The sequence below is a fragment of the Petaurus breviceps genome, unplaced genomic scaffold (genome assembly GCF_028583685.1).
Source record: "Petaurus breviceps papuanus isolate PSGF00001 unplaced genomic scaffold, PetGlider_PUasm1.0 176, whole genome shotgun sequence".
In the NCBI taxonomy this organism is placed as follows: Eukaryota; Metazoa; Chordata; class Mammalia; order Diprotodontia; family Petauridae; genus Petaurus; species Petaurus breviceps.
In genome coordinates this window covers 4204209-4223801 of record NW_027185771.1, presented here as the reverse complement: position 1 = coordinate 4223801, position 19593 = coordinate 4204209, and the positions used below count along the sequence as shown (strand labels likewise).

At 49.9% G+C, this 19593-nt stretch overlaps 1 protein-coding gene and 1 pseudogene across 2 annotated transcripts in view; both read right to left on the bottom strand.

Moving 5' to 3' along the window:
• The window catches only part of VPS9D1 (VPS9 domain containing 1), a 19584-nt gene extending 3688 nt beyond the window's left edge, over positions 1–15896 (bottom strand). The window contains exons 1-14 of one of the 2 annotated variants that reach the window (XM_069085516.1): positions 15742–15896; positions 13558–13633; positions 12736–12828; positions 12464–12626; positions 11562–11673; positions 11353–11415; positions 11043–11095; positions 10863–10950; positions 10570–10655; positions 7833–8344; positions 6782–6911; positions 4772–4980; positions 4599–4683; positions 245–349 (exon numbers count right to left, since the gene is read on the bottom strand). In XM_069085516.1, coding sequence (XP_068941617.1) covers positions 245–349; positions 4599–4683; positions 4772–4980; positions 6782–6911; positions 7833–8344; positions 10570–10655; positions 10863–10950; positions 11043–11095; positions 11353–11415; positions 11562–11673; positions 12464–12626; positions 12736–12828; positions 13558–13633; positions 15742–15861 — 1895 coding nt within the window. In that variant the 5' untranslated portion in view covers positions 15862–15896. Of the gene's footprint in view, positions 1–244; positions 350–384; positions 1630–4598; positions 4684–4771; positions 4981–6781; positions 6912–7832; positions 8345–10569; positions 10656–10862; positions 10951–11042; positions 11096–11352; positions 11416–11561; positions 11674–12463; positions 12627–12735; positions 12829–13557; positions 13634–15741 lie in introns of those variants that run through there. The other variant, XM_069085517.1, reaches the window with a different exon arrangement.
• A 1115-nt stretch (positions 15897–17011) lies between these two features.
• LOC138159571 (ATP synthase membrane subunit K, mitochondrial pseudogene) lies at positions 17012–17893 on the bottom strand (annotated as a pseudogene).
• Positions 17894–19593: the final 1700 nt, after the last annotated feature.

Below are 19593 nucleotides of genomic sequence, written 5' to 3'. Positions count from 1 at the left end.
TGTAATGACTGCTATGGATGGCTAAACACAGAGTAATTCTGAACTATTAAGCAGCACAGAGACCAGGATAGCTGACTAGCTTAGAGCTCCGGAGAGCAGAACCGGCCAGACTCACCAACCCCTTAGTGCACCAATCCTGATCCCCTTCCAGCAGTCAGATTTCCACCCAAGGAGGGGCCTGCCCTCCTTCCTGACTCCCCCAGCCCCTTCAGCTTCATTCTCAGAGGCACCTTCCCATACCTACCCCTCATGAATGAACTCCTCCAGTGCGGCACATTCAGACACCAGCTGGGGGAGGTTACTCTTTAACACTACATACGACAGGATGGGTAACAGATCATCGGCACCACTGCAGAGAAACCAAAAATCACAGGAAGAAGGGAAGAAAACAGGTATTTAGGAAGCAGCTACTCTGTGCCAGACAGCATGCAAAGCACTTTACATATATTATCTCACAGCCACTTTAGCAGGTGGGTGCTATTATTTTCCCCATGTTACAGTCTAGGAAACTGAGGCAGGCAGAGGTCAAGTGACTTGCCCAGAGTTACAAAGCTAGTAAGTATCCAGGGCTGAATCTGAACTCGGCACTCTACCCCCTGTATCACCTATTTTTCTTATAGTTCAGTCAGTGGACTTTGGCCTCAGCGATTCCAGTCAAATCAAAGAATCAAAGCTCAGGATCCAGAGGGAAGGTAGGCTGGGTTCAAGGAAGGGAGGATACAAGGCTATCCACACCAAACAGCAGTGCAGTGGGAATGGGCTGGCAGAAATCCAGTGAAGGAATATACATGTGGTGCTACATAAGATCGCTTTACAGTGGGGCGTGTGTAATGAATGTGATTTGTCTCCTAACATTTTCTTCTGCTTGTTCTTAGTGTTGCCAGATTGGAAAAAATCTACCAATCTCCCATGCTTATTCCAAATACTAAAACTAATGAACAAATTACATTTCTGTTTTCTACATGGAATAATTATTTATTCAAATTATGGGGCTAAGCTTGTTTCCATGAAAAATAGAAGGCTTTATTAGTGACAAAATACATAGTGCACAAAATGAAAAATTTCTATAGAATTAAAAACATAAGATTAGGAAAAACATCTGTGGTGAATATGACAGATAAAAACATTTAAAATGCAGGTTGAATATAACAAAGGTAACTTATTAAATTACAGTGGAAAAATGGCCAAAGGCTATGAATTATGAATAGTTTTTCAAAAGAGGTCACACAAATGATTAATTACCACTTAAAAAATGCTCAACCTCACTAAACCTAAAGATGTGCAAGTCAGACAACCTCATACCCATCACATTGGCCCTAATAAATAACTAAATGCCAGTGAGATTGTAGAGAAAGAGGCACAATAATTTGTTTTAGTGGAATCTTTTTGCAGAACAATCTCTTTGTACAAATAGAAAATCATATCCTTTGACCCAATAATCCCATTGTTGGGAATGTACTCTAAGATGTCATCAAAAACAAGAAAAGGGAGGAATTTGTTTCAAGTTTTTATAGCAGCATAGCAAAGTATGCACTTTGGAGTCTAGTCCTGGAGGGCTCTTTCCTGTTCTGTGGTCTCCAGTTTTCAGCATGGGAAAGGGCAGGTCTGAATGCAATCAGGGAGCAGGCACTAAGTCAAGGAAAAAGAGAGAACCTAAATGTCTCAAACCTGGAAAATGGTTCCATAAGTGGTGGCACACTGACAATAGAATATTAGTAACATATAAGAACACACAGGAGGCACAGAAATATGGGGACATCTTTATGAAGTGCAGTCAGAACAGAACAAAGTTAACACCAACTTGAGCACCTAAGAGGAAAAGTAAGTGAGGAGGAATGGGGGGCAAAGATTGTGGAGAAGAAATTTTATAAAGCATTAAAATTCATTTAAATAGAAATTGTTACAAAGTCAGCTGTGCTGACATTTACTGTTACATTCTATTAAGAAATCATTAAAAATGCAAAACTTAGGGCCTTCTGAAGCTGAGGCCACATGAAGGTGGCAGATTAATGGAAAGAAGAAAAACACCAGAGGCCCCCCTCTTGCCTCTGGGGCTGCAGCAGGCTGACTGCACACATACCCACCAGGGAAGATTGGGCAGATGCCCCAGGCACCCCCTGGACTGGCACGACCCTTCCCATGAGCAGTGGACGTGCAGCACAGGCCTGAAGGGAAGCCTCTCCAGTACCTGCCGGACCCTTCAGGTGGGCTTTTCCACACTGCATCATGTGCCTTACTTGGGGCCAGTTCTAGCTGGCCCAGAACCTCCCCCATCTCTCTATTTGTAAGTCTCCTAGGTTGATTCAGCTGTGGTGTAGAGAGAAGGGGTGGGAAGGTAGGGGCTGGCAGGGAGTCTTCTCGGTGCCTACGGTCAGGAAATGCTGGAAGCCCAGGCCCCAGCAGATCTTTCTGGTTCATGATACTGCCAATAGCAGGTCACATTCTCCTTGAATATCAGGCCAGAGCCCAAGGGCCTGTTGGGCTGCCCCTTCTGTTTGCATTCTACAGGAAACCTGGCCCTGAAAAGTCCACCCAGCTGCCAGAAACTGGTCATCTTCCCTTGGATACAGAGTCTGTTTTCTAGCAACCCTACTCTGGATATCCCGGTGAGTTGAGGATGTGAACACAAAGGGAATAAACCCTGCCTGCCAGTGGCTAGAAGCCTCAGTTTTGAGGGCAGTACCCAGGCCCTACTAGGGAAGGGATGTTTACGCAGGTGCTCTCTATCCTACCAAGCCCTCCATGGGTGCCCCTGACCCCATCCTTTTGATCCTCATTCAGCAGATAACACCCCCCATCACCACCACCTTCACCTTCTCCCTACCCAGGAGCTGTTCTTTGCTCTCTAGGGTCCCACCAACTGGCTTTCTTGCTCTCCCACAACCATAACACTCCTCTCTCCCATTCCTTTGAACACGCCGTGCCCAGAGCCTGGACAACTATTACCCCTTGCTGCTCTCAGACCCGCATCATCCTTGACAGCTCAGCTCAAGCACTGCCGTCTACACAAGGCCTTTCCTGGTATCTTGCCAATTGTCTTCTCCCCACCAAAATTACACTTATGTATTCACTTTTTATATTTTCATACATGTCCACGTGTCCTTCGGTGGAATGTAAGCTGGGGAGCGATGGACCCTTTTGCCTCTGTTTGCCCAGCACCTAGACTAATGCCCAATACACAACAGGCAGCCAACAGCTTTGTTTCCTTGTTTTGCTCACCACTGCCATCCCTGCTACCCCCTGCCCTTGTCTCCTCTCAGCAAGTACTTGGTAAGCACTTTTCCCACTATGGGCTGGGCCCCAGACCAGGGCCATCTTATTCTTGACCTCCAGTCCTTTCCCACTTGGCCCAGCTCAGAAGGAAGCTGCTTCAGGCTGACGAGTGACAGGGACAGAAAACAGAGGAGAGGTGGGCAGCTGCCCAACTTCTGGGGGTCAGATGGTGGGATTAGGAGCAGGAAGGATAAAGAAACCAAGGATCTCTGAGACCCCAAACAAGAAAAAGCAGCAGCATTTAAACTTAGGAGGCAGGACATTAGGACCTTGAGTGGGATGGGATCAGTGAAATGAGGGTCACGTTACGAAGGGAGAGTGAAAAGGGCACCTCTGAGGAAGTCTCTGTGATCGCCCTGGCTGGTGGAGGGGGGTCTCAGGAAGGCTGAGCTCTGGGGTCCAGTCCTGGAGGGATCTTTCCTGTTCTGTGTCTCCAGTTTTCAGCATGGTAAAGGCAGGGCTGAATGCCCTCAGGGAGTGGGCACTGTCTAAAGTTAAGGACTCTCCAAGAAGGGGATGTTGAAGACAGGATGCATTTCCCCAGAGGAATGATAACAGCCAACGTTTGTACAGCGCTCTGAAGCCTGTGAAGCCTCTTACACAGCTTCTGCCCTCTCCTGGATTCTCTGAGTGCTCCTCCCTCCCCTGGCAGCTTCCTTTTCTGTTACCTTCTGTGAGTTGTCTTCCCCTATCAGACTGGAAGCTCCCTGAGGGCAGACTGCCTTCCTTCTCCCTATCACTCAGCACTGAGCCTGGCGGACAGCAGGCACTTCATCAATGTTTACTGACTGCTATCTCATTTGATCCTTACAACACCTTGGCAATAGGTGCTATTATTATCCTCATTTTACAGATGAGGAAAGTGAAGCTAAGATGGGTTTAGTGATCTGCCCAGGGTTTGAGGCAGGCTATGAATCTAGATCTTCAGGACCAGAGTCCAGGGCTCTGTCCTAGAGCTGCCAGGATGGAGATCTAGGCTTACACCCCAGAGTAAGCCTCTGGAGCTACAGCAGAAGCATCTTCTGTAACTCAGCTCTTGACAGCAGAAACTAAACGTTCTCATAGGAAAACCATCTCCCCATCCCCTGGCTGACGCCGATGGCCATGATGCCAACTGGCCCATCCCCTAGCTTCAGATGCGGAAGCTATACTCATGTCCACTCTTCAGGGGGTGACTGACTGGGTTCTGTGGAAGACACTTGTGAAACAGCCCGGCCCTAAGCGTGGCTGTATTGAGACCCCCAGCACCGCTACCAGACAAAGGTAAGCATTAGCCCGGGATTCCTTCTCGTGTACTAAGTCCCAGAAGGAGGCATGATACTCACATGGCCATTGTGCTGGGCTGCAGGCGTGACTCCTTGGCACCACAGTATTCCTCTGCACACTCACAGATGATGCGAAGAGCTCGGACTGCCAGGTGTGGAAGAGCAGGCTTTTGTGAGACAGGCATACTCCTTGTCTCCCCCAGCCCAAAGGGTCAGATTTGCCCTCCTCTTACCAATGCACTCCAGCTTCTTCTGAGGACAGCTCTCCAGAACCATGAGGCCCAGCTCCTGGACTGCTGTACAGTAAGGGTAGGAAGCTGAACCTCTGAGCCCTGACTCCCGAGGGAAGAGTTTGGAAGCGATGCCCAGGGCGGAGGGGGGCATGTTTCCACAGAGTTCCATACTCCTGCTCAGGGCGACTTCTCGGGCTTGGTAGACGATCCTGTCAGAAGAGAGAGGAGGCTTGACCTGGGCACAGGGAAGGTAATTTTCCTAACCCTGGTGGTCTCAGAGATCCGGGGTGGCCTGTGGGGTTGAGGCTCCTAAAGGAGGGCATTTCTGTGAAAAAGAGGGAGGGTGGGTGGGGTTATCTGTACCTCATCCCTTCCCACCAAAGCACTGTGGGGTCATCCTTCATACTGGTCTCAGGTGTACATGTGTGGGAATGAGGGCTGAGAATTCCTTGTCAGGTCCAAGGAAAATCAAGTTGGATGTTTCTTCAGAAACCATACTAAGGGAACACACAAAGATGATCCCCAGGCCTGTGATGAAAGATGAGATGAGAGGAAGAACCACTTAAAGACCTGAAATGCAAAGAGGAACACCACCGAACCCCAAAACAAGATGGTTACAAAAGAATAAGGATCAACTCCCTCTGCCCATAATGAGCTAAGAAATGAGTTCTAATTAGGACTAGAAGTAAAATTAGAAAATCTAAATAACCAAGAGGTACACAGAAGGCAAAAGCTGACCTTTTATTAGACAGGTGAGGGAAAGTCTGATACTAGGAAAAAAAAAGGTTCTGTATTCTTATTTGTATTTTAATCTTTACAATCAAAGTTAATAAGGTAACCAGGTAATGAATAATGAAGTAATCAGGTCACAAACCAGGTGATTTTGAAGTATAAGATGTCAAAACTCAAATATGGGGAAAATGACTAAAAACAGAAAGGCTTCACATGAGTAGGCCCAAAAGCATGAAATCTGGGATACAGGGATTGACTTCAGTTACTGCAGAACAAGTGCCTTTTGTTATCACATATTAACCTAACACTTCAGCAAATCATGGAGAACTAGTAAGGTACAAAGTGGTCAGCCAGCATCTCAGTAAACAGCACTGATTCTTAAAAAAATAAAATTTAATAAAAAAAAAAAAGCCATTTTACATAGCCTCAGTAGGGGAATTGGTCCAAAAAAAGGTTCATTTAGAACCAAGGAAGAGTAAACATCTCATCAGAAACCCCCCAATAACCCAAGATATGAAATAAGAGGTCTCGAGTCTGGGTAGCCAGCACTCAACCATAACCAGCCCTTACATAATCGCCTTAATATCTGTGCAGTGTCTTACATGTGCTACCTTGGCTGGTCCTCACAACAGCCTTGTGAGGTAGATGCTGCCTCTATCCCCATTTTATAGTTAAGGCAACTGAGGCTGAAACAGTGTAAGTGACTAGCTCAGCATCACATAGCTATGAAAGAAGGAAAAGTTAAAAATGAGCCAGAAGACGCTGAGTACAATGAGGTAAATGCAAGTAGGAAAAAGATGCAAATGTGATCTTGGGTTATAGTCATGGAAAGGCTTCAAAGATAACAGGAGACGTGGTTCTGGACCACAGAGGGCTTATGGTTTAGCTACTTAGTGGTTTCCTAAGTGAGTGAAAAAGAACTGAAGTATTGGGAGAAGGAAGAAATCCATGAGTCAGGAGTAGCCTAGGGAGCCTTTGAGAAGCAAATGGAGCAGAAGAATGAATGAGTCTTTGTCTTCCACAGGTTCACAGAATTTCAGAGTTAGAAAACCAACACCCAAAAGGAATCCTGACTATAACAAATGGGGCGAGTTGTCTTTTAATCTGTTTGCAGACCTCCGATGTGGGGGGACCACCACCTCACAAGAGCATCTGTTCTACTTTTGGTCAGCTCTAATTGTCAGGCAACAAGGACACCAGTCTGATTAAAGGGAAAGACTCATGCTGAAGAACAGGTACCATTAGATATAGAGAACTGGTCACCTTGGGCTGCCATACCTGTAGAGAGCCAGCAGCGGTGCCCACAGCAGGGAGAAGAAGGGCTCCTCAATGCAGGCCAGACATCGATCCTTGGAGGCAGCTGTGTTTAAGCCCTCAAATGCCAGGAGGGTCAGGGAAAGCAATCTATCTGCCAGGAGCAGAATTAAGGACATTCATGAGAGGTCATGTGAAGTGCTAAGGAGCCCCAGGTTCCAGTGACTCGTTTTGGTTAATAAATCTGTTGAACAGTCCACACTGGCTGCTGAAATTCACTCCCATCCCACTCTCTAAACCCCAGGAGGCTCACGCCTAAACACCTTCTGCTGATTCCTATTTTCCCACAGAGGCTGGATCTGCAAGTGGCCAGGCATCATGGGAATTTGCCTGATTCAATGGGCAGAGGTCCTTGGACCCTATTTTAATTGCTATTATCTGTGAGTCCTAACCAGGAGAGAGACTGTAAAGACATGGGGGGAAGCAATCTTCCTCTCTCAGAGACCTGTAGCCCCTATACTCTTCCTCAGTTTAATCCAGGGACCCCCAGCACAGCAAGCCCAAGCTGCAGTGAGCGTCTGAGGCCAGGGTTGGACCCACCCAACTAGAACTGCAGCCTGGCTGTGAAAAGGAGCAGGGCGATGCACATGGAGTCTGCCTCTGTCCCTCTCAGTAACTGCAGTCTGCATGAGATTCAGCAGGAACTTAGGGATGGGACTGCTCTTCCTCCCCTCTCCACCAGCTCCGGAGGCTTTCTGGGGAGCCTCCCACGCCACCTGGCCACAGCCACTTAGGCCAGCAGGCTCCTGACACCTGTGGGTCTTCCAGGGAGCTGTGGTTAACAGCAGGAACAAGCAATTTCTGCTCAGGAGAGCGATGCTAATTTTGTCTCAAGACCAAGGGGACCAAGGCCAAAGTTGGGTGGGACACGGCTCCCTCTTGTGGCCAACATCAGAACAGGAGATTCAGAAGAGCCCCGAGTGGGGCAGAAACAAGGGTGATGTCTGATTTGGGGCTCTAATTTAGACTTCCCTTTTCTTCCCTGTCCCATCACTGCCTAGCTGCTGACCCTCACCGATGGCGTTGTGCACATCCTTTACAATACTCTTCAGCTGCTCTGGCAATGTCACTGGCTTCTTGCCAGGGGTGTGTGACCCTGGCAACCCCCCAGGAGCTCGGGCCCAGGTGTCTGGAGCTGCTAAGAGATGCTCCAGGTCCTCAAAGGAGCTGTCCTTGTCCAGTAGACTGGGGGTGATGTCCACCAGGGGAGAAGGGGAGCCTGTGGAGCTGCCTTCCGCTTCTTTGTCCAGGGAGCCAGGATGTGGCGGAGAGGTAGTGAGGCCAGCTGGGGAGCTTTCTTGGTTCAGCCTGATGGGCTCAGGGAGGGTGAACATGCAGTAGAGGCTTTGGGAGGCCCGAAGCCGCCGACTGCCAGGGGTCAGCAGCCCGTTTGTGTCCAGGCAAAGGGAAGGGCAACCCAGGCTGGTCTTGGCGTCGGCGGCATGCTTGCTGATGATGGGGTACAGCCTGTTGTACACAGCACACTGCAGCTTCTTCAGGAGTTGGGAGACTGGATGGTCAGGGAAACTAGAAGCCAAGGGAGAGCAGCTGGTTAAAAACAAAGCTCAAAAGCGTGAATCAGCCATGACACCAGGGAAGGAGGGTTGGGTCAGGGACCCAGCTCCTGAGCCTTCTGCCACAGAGTCACTGTGTGACCAGGGATAAAGCATGCTGTTCTTTCAGATCCACGTGTCCCCGCGGTAATGAGCTATCCAACCCCAACCTGACCTATCCACATGGACTCACAGGACTCTATCCACATGAAGGGTTCTAGGCCCCTAAGAAGGGCTGCTGAAATCTAAAGGATCAGAACGGAGAGTCGAAGCAGCCTGCCAGAAAGTTCTCTGGAGGCTGGATTTCTCCAGCTTTCCATCTCGCCTGACCACAGGCTCAGAGTCCATGCACTTGGCCTCTCCTCCCTGTGTAGCTGATGGCCTCTGGCCCTCTGAACTCCTTATCCCAACTCTCCCAAAGAGCTCCCCCTTCTTCCCTTCATCCTACCCCTTCCTGACAGGATCTTCTAGTGCCTCCTTTACTGCAGCCTCTGAGGAACAAGGGACCCTTCTCTTCATCTTCACCAAGGCAAACACTCCCGTGTGGCCTCTTTCCCATCCCCTCCTGTCTTCTCCAGTAGATTACCCCAAAATGCGTGTTCATACACATTTTCAAGTCTCTCCATCATTAAAACACCCTCAACATACTCTACTCTCCCCTCAAGCTATTGTCCCAAATCTCTCCTCCCACAGTTAAACTCCTTAAAATAAATTGTCTATAGACTTTTGTTTTTTCTTTTCCAATGGGAGGGGGGTGGAGAGGTGAGAGGAAGAGAAAATTAAAGTTTGTTCATCGACAAAAACCAAAGAGAAATGACATTATAGAGGACAAAAAGAACTGCATGCCTGTGCTGCCTCCTTTTCACCCTCAGCAACTGAGCTGTCACACCTGTCACCCCACTGAATCTGAGCCCTGCACATCCTCATCAGTGCAAATCAAAACTCGGCTCCTCCTCCCCAGGACCCTCAGCCCCCTTCTGCACCTCTCCATTTCTGCTGAGGGTCCTCCCTTTCTCTCTACTCACAGAGCCACTACCCCACATTCTGGTCTTATTCACTTTTTACCAGAACACTGCAATGGCCTCCTCGTTGATCTCCCTGTATCTGGCAACAAAGTGATGCTCCTTAAATACAGGCTGACCGTGCCACTGTCCTCAGTAAACCCTTGAGGGTGTTCTGCATTCCCTCCAGGAGCACAGAAGCTCCTTCCTTGCTTTGACATCCCCAGTGGGGGGGGCCACCTGCCTTCCTCCTGCCGTCTGCTTTGCCAGGAGCACGCTCCAGGCTCCTGCCTCTGCTTCATTCACACCTCAGGAGAGGCTCCACCTTGTCCCTGGACCCTTTCCTGGTTCTCCTCAGCTGCCAGTGCCTTCCCCCTTCTCCCCTCTGTGTCTGTCTAGCCTTGTGCACCTGATTACCCCAACAAGTGAGGACTGTTCCACTTGTGTCTTTGTGTCCCTAGCAGCTGGGAGGCACCACAGTGCACAGAGTGCTGGACCCAGGGGCAGGAAGATTCATCTTCATGAGTTCAAATCTGGCCTCAGACACATCCTAACTGGGAGACCCTGAGCAAGTCACTTACCCCTGCTGGCCTGTTTCCTCATCTATAAAATGAGCTAGAGAATGAAATGGCAAACCACTCCAGTATCTTTGCCAAGAAATCCCCAAATGGGGTCATGGAGAGTCAGACAAGACTGAAAATGACTGACCACCCAGCCTAGTTCCTGGCAAAGAGAAAATGCTCAATAAATATTTGCTGAATGACTCACAACATCCTTCCCTAAAAACAAGCAGAAGAAACCCAGGCTTCGCTAACTCTAGTCCTGCCTCAAAAAAGCTGGAGCAGACAAGATGTTTATTTGTCTGAGATCAAAGGGTCATAGGTCGAGGGCTGGAAGGGACCTCAGAAGCCACCCAATCTAACTTCCTCATTTTACAGATGAGGAAACTGAGGCCCAGCAAGACCTCCCTAGACAGCCTGACATTGGCTTTGGGTCCAACTTCTGCGCTGAGACAGCAGAGACAAGTCATAGCCTCCCTGAATTTCAGCTTCCTCCTCACAAATTCTACTGGTGATTCCTCACTCACAGGGCATCTGGGAGGCACAACTGAGACAATAAAGGTGACCTGATGCAATAATTACGGTCCTTCTTAGGAAGCAGGCTGGGCAGGTGAGTGTGTGGGGAAGGCCTCTGATACCTGAGGAGGTGGCAGACCAGGCTGGTCACCAGCGAGAGGTCATTCGGGTTTCTCTTCAGCTTGGCTTTCCAGTGCTTTGGCCAATCCTGCCAGAAGAGAGGACGCAGTGGTCAGCAGCAGTGTTTCCTCCGGCCATCCCCTGCCTCTTCCCAGACACGCTGCCTCCCCAGGCACACCTGCCAGAATCTAGAAGCCCCTCCAAAGGCCCCACTGCCCCCAGCCACTCCCAGCATGAGGCCAGCCCTCCTTGGCAAAGAAAATCCAACCAAAGGGCAGGTGAGGCCGGGACTCACATGGTCTTGCTCATACTCCAGGATAGCAGCATAGAGCGATCGCTGCTCCTGTTCTTCCGGGGTCAGTGTTACTCGGCTACAGAACCTCCTGTGGAGAGAGCATGGAGGTGGTGACTCAGGGACGCCGGGGACAGGAGCCCCACGAGCCAAACTCTCTGAAAGATGCTAACCAAGCTTCACCTGTTGGCGGCTTCCTGCAGTCGCAGCCTGCGCTCCTCCATCTTTCTTTGCAGCTAGGGGCGGTCAAGTCAAGGAGATGTGTCTCTGGGCTGAGAGGACCAACACCCAGGGCTGGGGGCGTCAGCGCCAGGGATAATGAGGCAAAGGCAACCCCTGCTCCCGGGACTAGAAGCTTCTTGGGAGAGAGCTCCCTTCTGGGGCCAGATAAAGTTAAACCCATCTCCCCAAGGCATCCCAGGGCCAAGAGCACTCTCAAGCCTTTCTCACTCTCACACATCTCGTACAAATACCAAAGAGCTGGAAAGGATACTGTTTCCTCCCGGGCTTTGGCAATCACCAAGTTCTCCATCATTTGCCGCTGCAGAGACAGAGTCTGTGACAGAAGTGGAAAAGTGAGGCTCCCTCTGTCATAGGGAGCCCCTTTGCAGCCTCTGTCCCTGCTGCCAGTGCCCCCGAACCTCAGCTCCCATTCTAACTGTGGAGACTCTTTTCTGTGCCTGGAGCCCGGGCCCCACTCACCAAGGACGTCTTCTGCACCGCCTGGCTGGGATTCAGCCGCGCCATCCGGGCCTCATAGGAAGCTTTCAGTTTCTGATTTTGTAAGGAAGCCTCTTCCAGGGGCGTCAATTCCCTGCAAAGTTTCCATAAATTGACACCCTGCCTTGGCATCCTCTGGCAACACTTGGTGCTCCTAAAGCCAGCAAGAGAACCAGCGGCCCCTCTCAGAGCTCCTTGCTTCAAATGGCACAAGCGGAGACTGTGCCGGCTGGTACCACACGGTTCCCCAACCCCAACATCCCTTCCCCCTTAATCCTGCTGATAAAGCGAAGGATTAGATGACTATCATGAGCCCTCACAGCCTGGCCAAATGCCCTACCTCCCTTATTTGTCCTGTAGGTCACATGCAAAGATGCAAAGACTTGGGCCTACAGAGTGAAGGTGACTGAAGTTTAGAATGCTTTAAAGCAGGGGTGGGGAACCTTCTGCCTCACGGCCACATGGGGGCCTCTAGGTCCTTAGGTAGCCTTTTGACTGAATCCAAATTTCACATCTGAAGGTTCCCCACCCCTACTTTAAACCCAACCAAATGAGAACTCATGGCACCAAGCTACTTTTCATTGCATTTAGGGATTCTGGAGAAGGTGATGGGAGAGGCTAGTCTGGGAAGACAAGGATGAGAAACACACTGGACCTATTCATTCCAACTTATCCATTCCTGAAACCAGGCTCCCCAATCTTCTCCAGGAGCTGGCTGCCCATGGCTAAGGCAGCTGCAATGACAGGGCCTGCCCAAGGAGCCAGAAGAAGCAGAGGAAGGCCCTTGAGTCAGGCTTTGGAGTTCTCCTAAGTCTGTCCCATCACATCCAGGCCCCCCCCACAGAACCTTGAGAAGGCTCTAACACTGGTTTTGCCCCTCTTACTTCTTACAACTTTGTGACTCCACCACCTGCAGCTTCTGGAAGATTTCAGGGGGCAGGAAGGGGCACAGCTTTCCCCCCTCATCTGAATATACCCTACGGTGTCGGCTGGCTGGGTTGTGGCCTGAAACAGCAGCAGGGATGGCTGGTTTCAGTCGGGCAGTCCCTGCATGATACACAAAGCCCAGGGTGAGAAGAAAAGAGGTCACACTGCATATCAAAGGTGAAGGAGAGAAAGAAGTCCCAGAGAAACCTCCCTTCTAATAAGCACTCACCCAGTTTGGCAGCTGTTGACTTGGCCCTCTCCAAACACTGCTCAGCCAGCTTTAGCATTTTGGGGGTATCTGGAGTCACGGTGTCACCCCCCTCTGATAGAGAGATAAGAGAGTGAATTTGGGTTCAGCTGGATCTCCAAATAGAGATCTTCCTAAGCTAGGGCAAGATAAAGGGTGAAGTGAGCAAAAGCTACCTCCTTTCCCATTGCACCCCAAGGAGCACATTCTACAACTAAAGCTTTCTCTTTTCTCTCCTCCTCCTGTCCTCATTTATACTCTGAGCCTTCTTTGGGAAGTAAAGAAGGCTCCAGAATTATTGCTTCTATTTTACATATTCAAGCTAGTAGCATAGGGAGAACTAAGTTGACTCCCAAAACCAGTGGGGGATTCAGCTTTTCTAAGACCCATTAGGAATGAATACCAGGTCTTGTGACCCTCAGACCAGGGTTCTCCTCAACAGACCAGTGAAGACAGTTCCCACCTAGTCTTTACATACTGCCAGCAATGGGATAAATTATAAGAGCAGAGGGCTCTCCTTAAATCTTTCCACTTAGGTAGAAACATTGTGGAACTAGAACCATGCTCTCTGGAGAGGCTACAGGGAACAAGCTTTGAGGACCCGTGGAATTTCTCTCTGGAAATAACTGAGATTGGCTATGTCCAACTTTCAAGTGCTAAACCTCTTCTATTATGAGAAGTCTGGAAAAACCTGAAGACAATGGAAACACAGGTCCCGACAAGTAAGGAGAAGCCAGTGAAGCTGCTAAGAGAAAAGGCAGAATAAACATTTCTGGATCCTGGAGCCAGACAGTCCCTGGGTACCTTTTGTAGTCCCTGCTTCTTCCAGCAGCACCTGGGAAATGTAGTGGATGCTCTTCAGGTACTCCAGGTAAGCCTCCTATTTTCCAGAGAGGAAAGGAGAAGGTGAGGTCAGCAAGGGCAAAGTCAATCAAGGATGGCTCCACCTGGTACTGGTCTAGAAAACTCAAGTGTCTCACACAACAGGTCCTGGGGTGGGGATGCCACACGGCCCCTCTAGGTCCTCAAGTGAGGCCCTTTTTGGGTCAAATGGCCGCCCCTGAGGAACTAGAGGGCCCCGTGTAGCCTCAAGGCCGAAGGTTGGCCACCCCTGGGTTAAACCCTCCCATTTATCAATGATTGAAGACCTCCAGTTCCTGTTGGACCCATCATTGGTTGATTCTGTTACTTCTCTCCCAAAAGTCTAAGCAGCACTATTGACTGGACCAAAGTGAAGATACTGAATTGCTGAGATTTTGAAGGAGAAGAGTCCATTTAAACAATCTAAAATTTAATGGGGTGAATCTTCCAACTTTAAAGCACTCTTGCTGTCTATAAACCTTAACACACATTAATATTAAGCAGCGAGTGACTGGAAATCAACTGGGCTTCTTCTGACTTCTCCTTAGATATGAGAAGGAAATGAAATTCTCACTTAAGAGGAACAGGAGAAGCAGTGTCAGCTAAAACTTCTCACACCCTTGATCATGAAGTTTCCTTCTTATTCCCACAACCTGCAGCTTTTAAAAATTTTCAGTTTTTAGGAAATTTTTATTTTAAATAAATAAGTTCAGAAATATCCTTGAATAGCCTTTTACTTTACACCCCCTGTTGGGTATGTAGGAATCTAAAAGCATATATTAAACTTATGGTTTCATGAATTGAGAATGTACCCATATGAACCTCTATCCCTAGGCATAATGCATATGATTTAGTCCACTGGGGTTATGTGATGTTTTGAAAGTTCCTTTTAAAAATGGGGCATCTCCTTCCTCTGCATCCTTAAAACACCCCCTGGGGAGATTACCATAGTTAATGTAGGGGCAGAACTGTCTGACAGTTTAGGGCTGTGGAACCTCAGTGGGGCTCCAGCATCTCAGATCTGTACCTTAAAGTACTGATGACCTTCAATAATTATTATGAGGCCAATACGAATTCTGCATAGAGTTCCTGACATCAAGGGAGACCTGTTCCCCAAGAAAATAAACTCAGAAAAAGGAAGTAGATTCAGGAACTTGGATTTCATACAACACCTGGCATTTAGCACCGTCCCCCTTCCCTGGCCAGTCCAGTGGCTGGCTCAGCCTTCTATTCTACCTGCTCTCCAACTTTGGAGTTGGCTCCCTTCTTATTAAAGATCCACAGTCCTTAATTAGATCTCTTCTCCATTATTCTTCCTGATGACCTGTTGGGAGCTAAGCTTCCATACCAAACCACTCCGGAGGAGCTACCTTATCTTTAACTACAAAAAGCCCGACTGGCCACTGGTTAGGCAGGACAGAGGTGGGGGAGGGTGGACACCGGTGTCTGGTGAGGGGGGCTCCTGGGCCGCCACAGCTCGGAGCGGCTGGTCCCCGAGGGCTCATCTCCCAGGGGCCAGGGAAGGTCCTGGAGCTCACGAACTGACGCTCCACTCTTTCTCTCACTACTTACTGCCTCTCCCGCCCGAACCCAGAGGCACTTCAGAATCAGCCCAATTGTGTACTGAAGAGGCCCCAGAGAGCTAAGGGGAGCGCACAGTGGTCGTAACTGGGGCCGATTCCAGTCGCAGCCCGAAAACCTCCCAACGCCTGAACGCTTCTGGATGAGAGCCCTCCTTCTACAGGGACAGCCCCGGGGGTGTGGGTGATGGACAAAGGCTTTCAGAGGGGTCTGCACTCCTTCCCTGCATTCATGGGTGCCCCTCTTCACTGGGGCTCCCCTTTTCCTTTCTCACAGAGACTCCCCCTCCCCCCAGGGGCTGCCTCTCCTCGAACCCACAAAGGCTGCCCCTCCCCCTTTCCTTTCTCAGAGGGGCTTCCCCTCTTCCTCCCCGTCCCGGTCCCCACAGGGGCTTCCCAGACACACAGGGGCTGCCCCTCCCCCTTTCCGTTCTCACGGGGGCTTCCCTCGGTCCCTCCTCTTTGAGGCTGCCCCTCCCCCTTCCCTCCCTCCAGGGCTGCCCCTCCTCCTGGGGTCCCCCTGCCGGGGCTCCCCCGTCCCGCTCACCAAAGGCCGGTTGCCAGCGTCTAGCTCGATGGCCCCGTGGGCCAGCTTCATGGCGCTCTGCAGCGGCTTCATCGCGCAGTCTCCAGCGGCCCCCGCCGTCGCCGCCGCAGTAGCCGCCATGGCGCCCGCCCGGCTGCGGGGAGGAGGCGGCGGCGGCGGCGGCGGCGGCGGCGGCGGGCGGGGCCGGGCATGGGGACTGCGATCGGCCGGAACCTTGCGTCAAGGGAACGAGGTCCCAGTGATGCACACGGTTAAAACACTTCCTCTCACCCGGACAGCATTAGTGTAAGCACAAACAGGAACTTCCGGACAGCTTCTAATTAGCTCGATTTCCTCGGGGGTGAGAATAGGCGCCCGGCCAGCCTCCGGCGCATGCCCAGCAGGGTTCTCCCCTCCCCCAGCCCTCAGCGGATGATAGACCGACCCGCGCAGCCGCTCCAGGCGCCACCCATACTTGGCTCCCAGAATCCGCGTCTGAGCCCCCCAAGCCCGGGAGGTCGAGCTGTCTTGGCACGGATAAGCACAAAACCCCCAACTAAGTGGAATATAAATTGCCAGGGATGGAGGGGGCCATAGCGACCCTCTAATGCAACCCTTCATTTTACAGAGCAGGAAACTGAGGCAAAGAGGTCACAGAAGTGTCCCTCAGGAGATCCAAAACCAGGGAACCTCGACGGTTTAGAACCCGCGCGGGCGGCCAAGGCTGGGGGCCGAGATCGCCCCCGTGCAGATCTTGAGTGGTCTCAGGAACTCCCGAGGAGGAAACTCCTTCCACCTAGCAGAACGCCACTCGCTCAGTTTGCTGAGGCTCTAGGCTCCTGCTGCTCCTGTCAGGCGTGGGTCCTGACCAAGGAGAAAGTTCTACTGGGGCGGCCCTCTCTCTGGCACCTAAGTTAAGGTACATCTGCTGGACCGAGCCCGGCTGGACCGTGTTAAGCCCCTGGCCCTGCAGTGAGAGTGACTGGGTTCTCGTCCCATCTCTGAAGCTCACGGTGCATGTGCAAGTCAATAAGACCCTTCCAGCGCTAGATCTATGACAGTAAAATCCTGTTTTAATTGCACAATAAAGGATAAACCTCAATATTTAGTTACAATATTGGTGGGATCTGAAAGATTCCCTTTTTGTTTTTGTTTTTTTGCTTTTTGGAGGGCAATTGGGGTTAAGTGACTTGCCTAAGGTCACACGGCTAATTTTTATGTTGTGTCTGAGGCCAGACTTGAACCCAGGTTCTCCTGACTCCAGAGCTGGTGCTCTATTCATTGTGCCACCTAGCAGCTCCCCCCCCTTTTTAAAATTCAGTTTTATTTTCACTTCCAAATTATCTCCCTCCCCTCACCCTTCACCTCTTCCTCACTCTTTTCTCTTTAAGAAGGTATACGTTTTCAGAATTAGAAGGAGCCTTAGAGTTTAGCATTCCTAACTCAGGCTTTTTGTAGATGAGGAAACTCAGGTTCAGAGAAGGCATGAGACTTGCCCAAAGTCACCCAGAACTCTCTGAAGTCCTACTTGTTTTTCTTTTTCTATCACATTGCTCCGGACTAACGGATTTTTCCTCTCCCCTTAAGTACTTTACTTCTAGTTTAGACTCTCTGGGTGCCCTACTTTTTTTTTTTCCTGAGTTCGTTTTTTATTTCAAGAACTTAGATCACATACTAAGTTGACAGCAGGTCCTTTAGCCAGGGAACTTGATGATGGACAAAGTATACACATACACACATACTGGATTCATTTATGTTGCTTTCATGGTTGGTGTTTTTTAGACCTTTGCCTTGAAGTAAAGTATGAGCAAAGTGAGTGGCCACCATACGTGGCCAGTACATAATTCTTTCTGCCATTAAGAGTGTATGAATTGAAGTATTTCTTAAAACCAGTGAAGTGATACTGACTATCAGATTCTGGACCTTCCATAACTGAAATCCCGATAGCAGAAGCCGCCGCAGCCGCTGCCCTTCGCTGTCCCCTGCCACCCGCCCCCAATATCGACCCGCTGGGAGCCCTACTTTTAAAGTCTGAAGGAGATCAAATTTGGGTTTGCTTAGTCCAGGAAAGGGAAAAGAATGGTTTCCTTCAATACTTTGTACTTTGCTGAAGCAGAGAGTGGATGGATTTGGGAGGCTGTAAAGAAGTTGAGAAGAAAGAGGAAACCAAGGAGAAAGTTCTACTGTTGAATTTGGATGAATTTTAAAAAATAATTTCTGCTTATTTCTTTAGCCTTCAGAATCGAAATACTCTGGCCAGTTCAGTCAAAGATGGAAACAGATGAAAAATCCCATAGTTATTGTGAGGATCAAATAAGTTAACATAGGTGAAGCACTTTTAAAACTTTAAAGCATTGTATAAATCCTAGCTGTTGTTATTGTAGTTAATTTTAATTTAGCCTTGTCTTTAGTCTTCAGCACCTCGGCCAGTTCAAGCAACTCCGAAGAATTCGGAAGTCCAGAGTAAAAATTCTAGCTAGGTTTATTTTGTGACCTTGGGCAAATCTCTCTGGGCTTTAATTTCCCCTTTTGTAAGATAGGGATAATAATGCCAACTACCCTAATTGCCCTCAAGGGTTGTGAGGATCAAATGAGATAAGGTATGCAAAGTATTTTGTAAACCATTAAGTGTTATAAAGAGAGGCTACTGGGGTAAGGGATATATGATAATAAGCCTTGGAATGAGTAAGAACTAGATTCTCTCCCACACACTTGTGACCAAGGACAAATCCCTTAACCTCTCTGTGCCTCATGAAACTGCATGACTACAAGTTATACGGGACTCTGATCTGCATTGGTGGAGGACAACCCTACACCAGGAGTTCCTCATGCTTTCGAAATCACCGGTCTGCCCCCCCCCCCCAAAGCATTCTTTATATGTGAGTTGCTATTATTGAAATACAAAAGCATGCATTAAATAACCACTGTGTACAATGTTATGTCAGGTGTTGGGGATGATATAAAATTGGGGCCAGAAATAAGCCTTTGCCTTTAAAGATCACAATTTAGAAGGGGAATGAGATACCAGTACAAATAGGGATTATGTCTCACATTAGAGAAGAAAAAATGAAACACGAAGTCTTAAGAGAATTATTTTTGTAAAGGAAAAAGGTTTCAAGAGGGATGTGGACCTTGAAAGATTTGTAAGAATTTGGTAGAAGAGGGGGAAAGGGGATGTTTCAAGCCTAAGATAGAGCCTAGCAGGGAGGCCAGAAAGTGTGCTTCCTGCTTAATGGAAGAAAGCGCCAACGCTCAGCTTGGTGGGGTCTTAGATTGCATAGAGGAGATTAATAGAAGAAGCTGGCAAAGGTTGGGCCAGGGTGTGCAGGAGCTAGCTCCGGGCAGATTTTCAGCATGCATATTTACACTCCAAAAATGGGCCGACGCAACAAGTCAGGGTTTGGTTTTGCTGACTGTTCAGATTTAAGGGGAGCAGATAAACGTATATGTGAGCCTTGCACACATTTTGGGGGGCGGCAGAGTTAAACATGTGTCAGCACCGCCCTGCTTGGAGCCCTCCGAGCTCCCCGCGCCCATAAATGAAGCTGCTTTCCGGGGGTAGCGGCGGGAGGGCGGGGGCTCTTTGCAGGCCAATGTTGGTGCCCCTGGCCCGGCCCCGCGCGGCCCCCCTGAGGCCCAGCAGCACCCGCTCGGGGCGGCAGAACCGCGGCTACGCCTGCTCGGGCGCTCGCCGGTGACCTTGGGCTGGCCCGGGGCGGGCCGGGGCCGCGCCGCTCTGGACCCGCGGGCCCCCCGGGCCGGCAGAGAGCGCTGCCGTTGCCGCCTTCGCCGCCGCCGCCGGGGCCCCTCGTGCCGCCTTTCCGGTCGCCTCGCTCGCCCGCCGGCCCGGCCTGGCTCCTCCCCCGGCCCCGG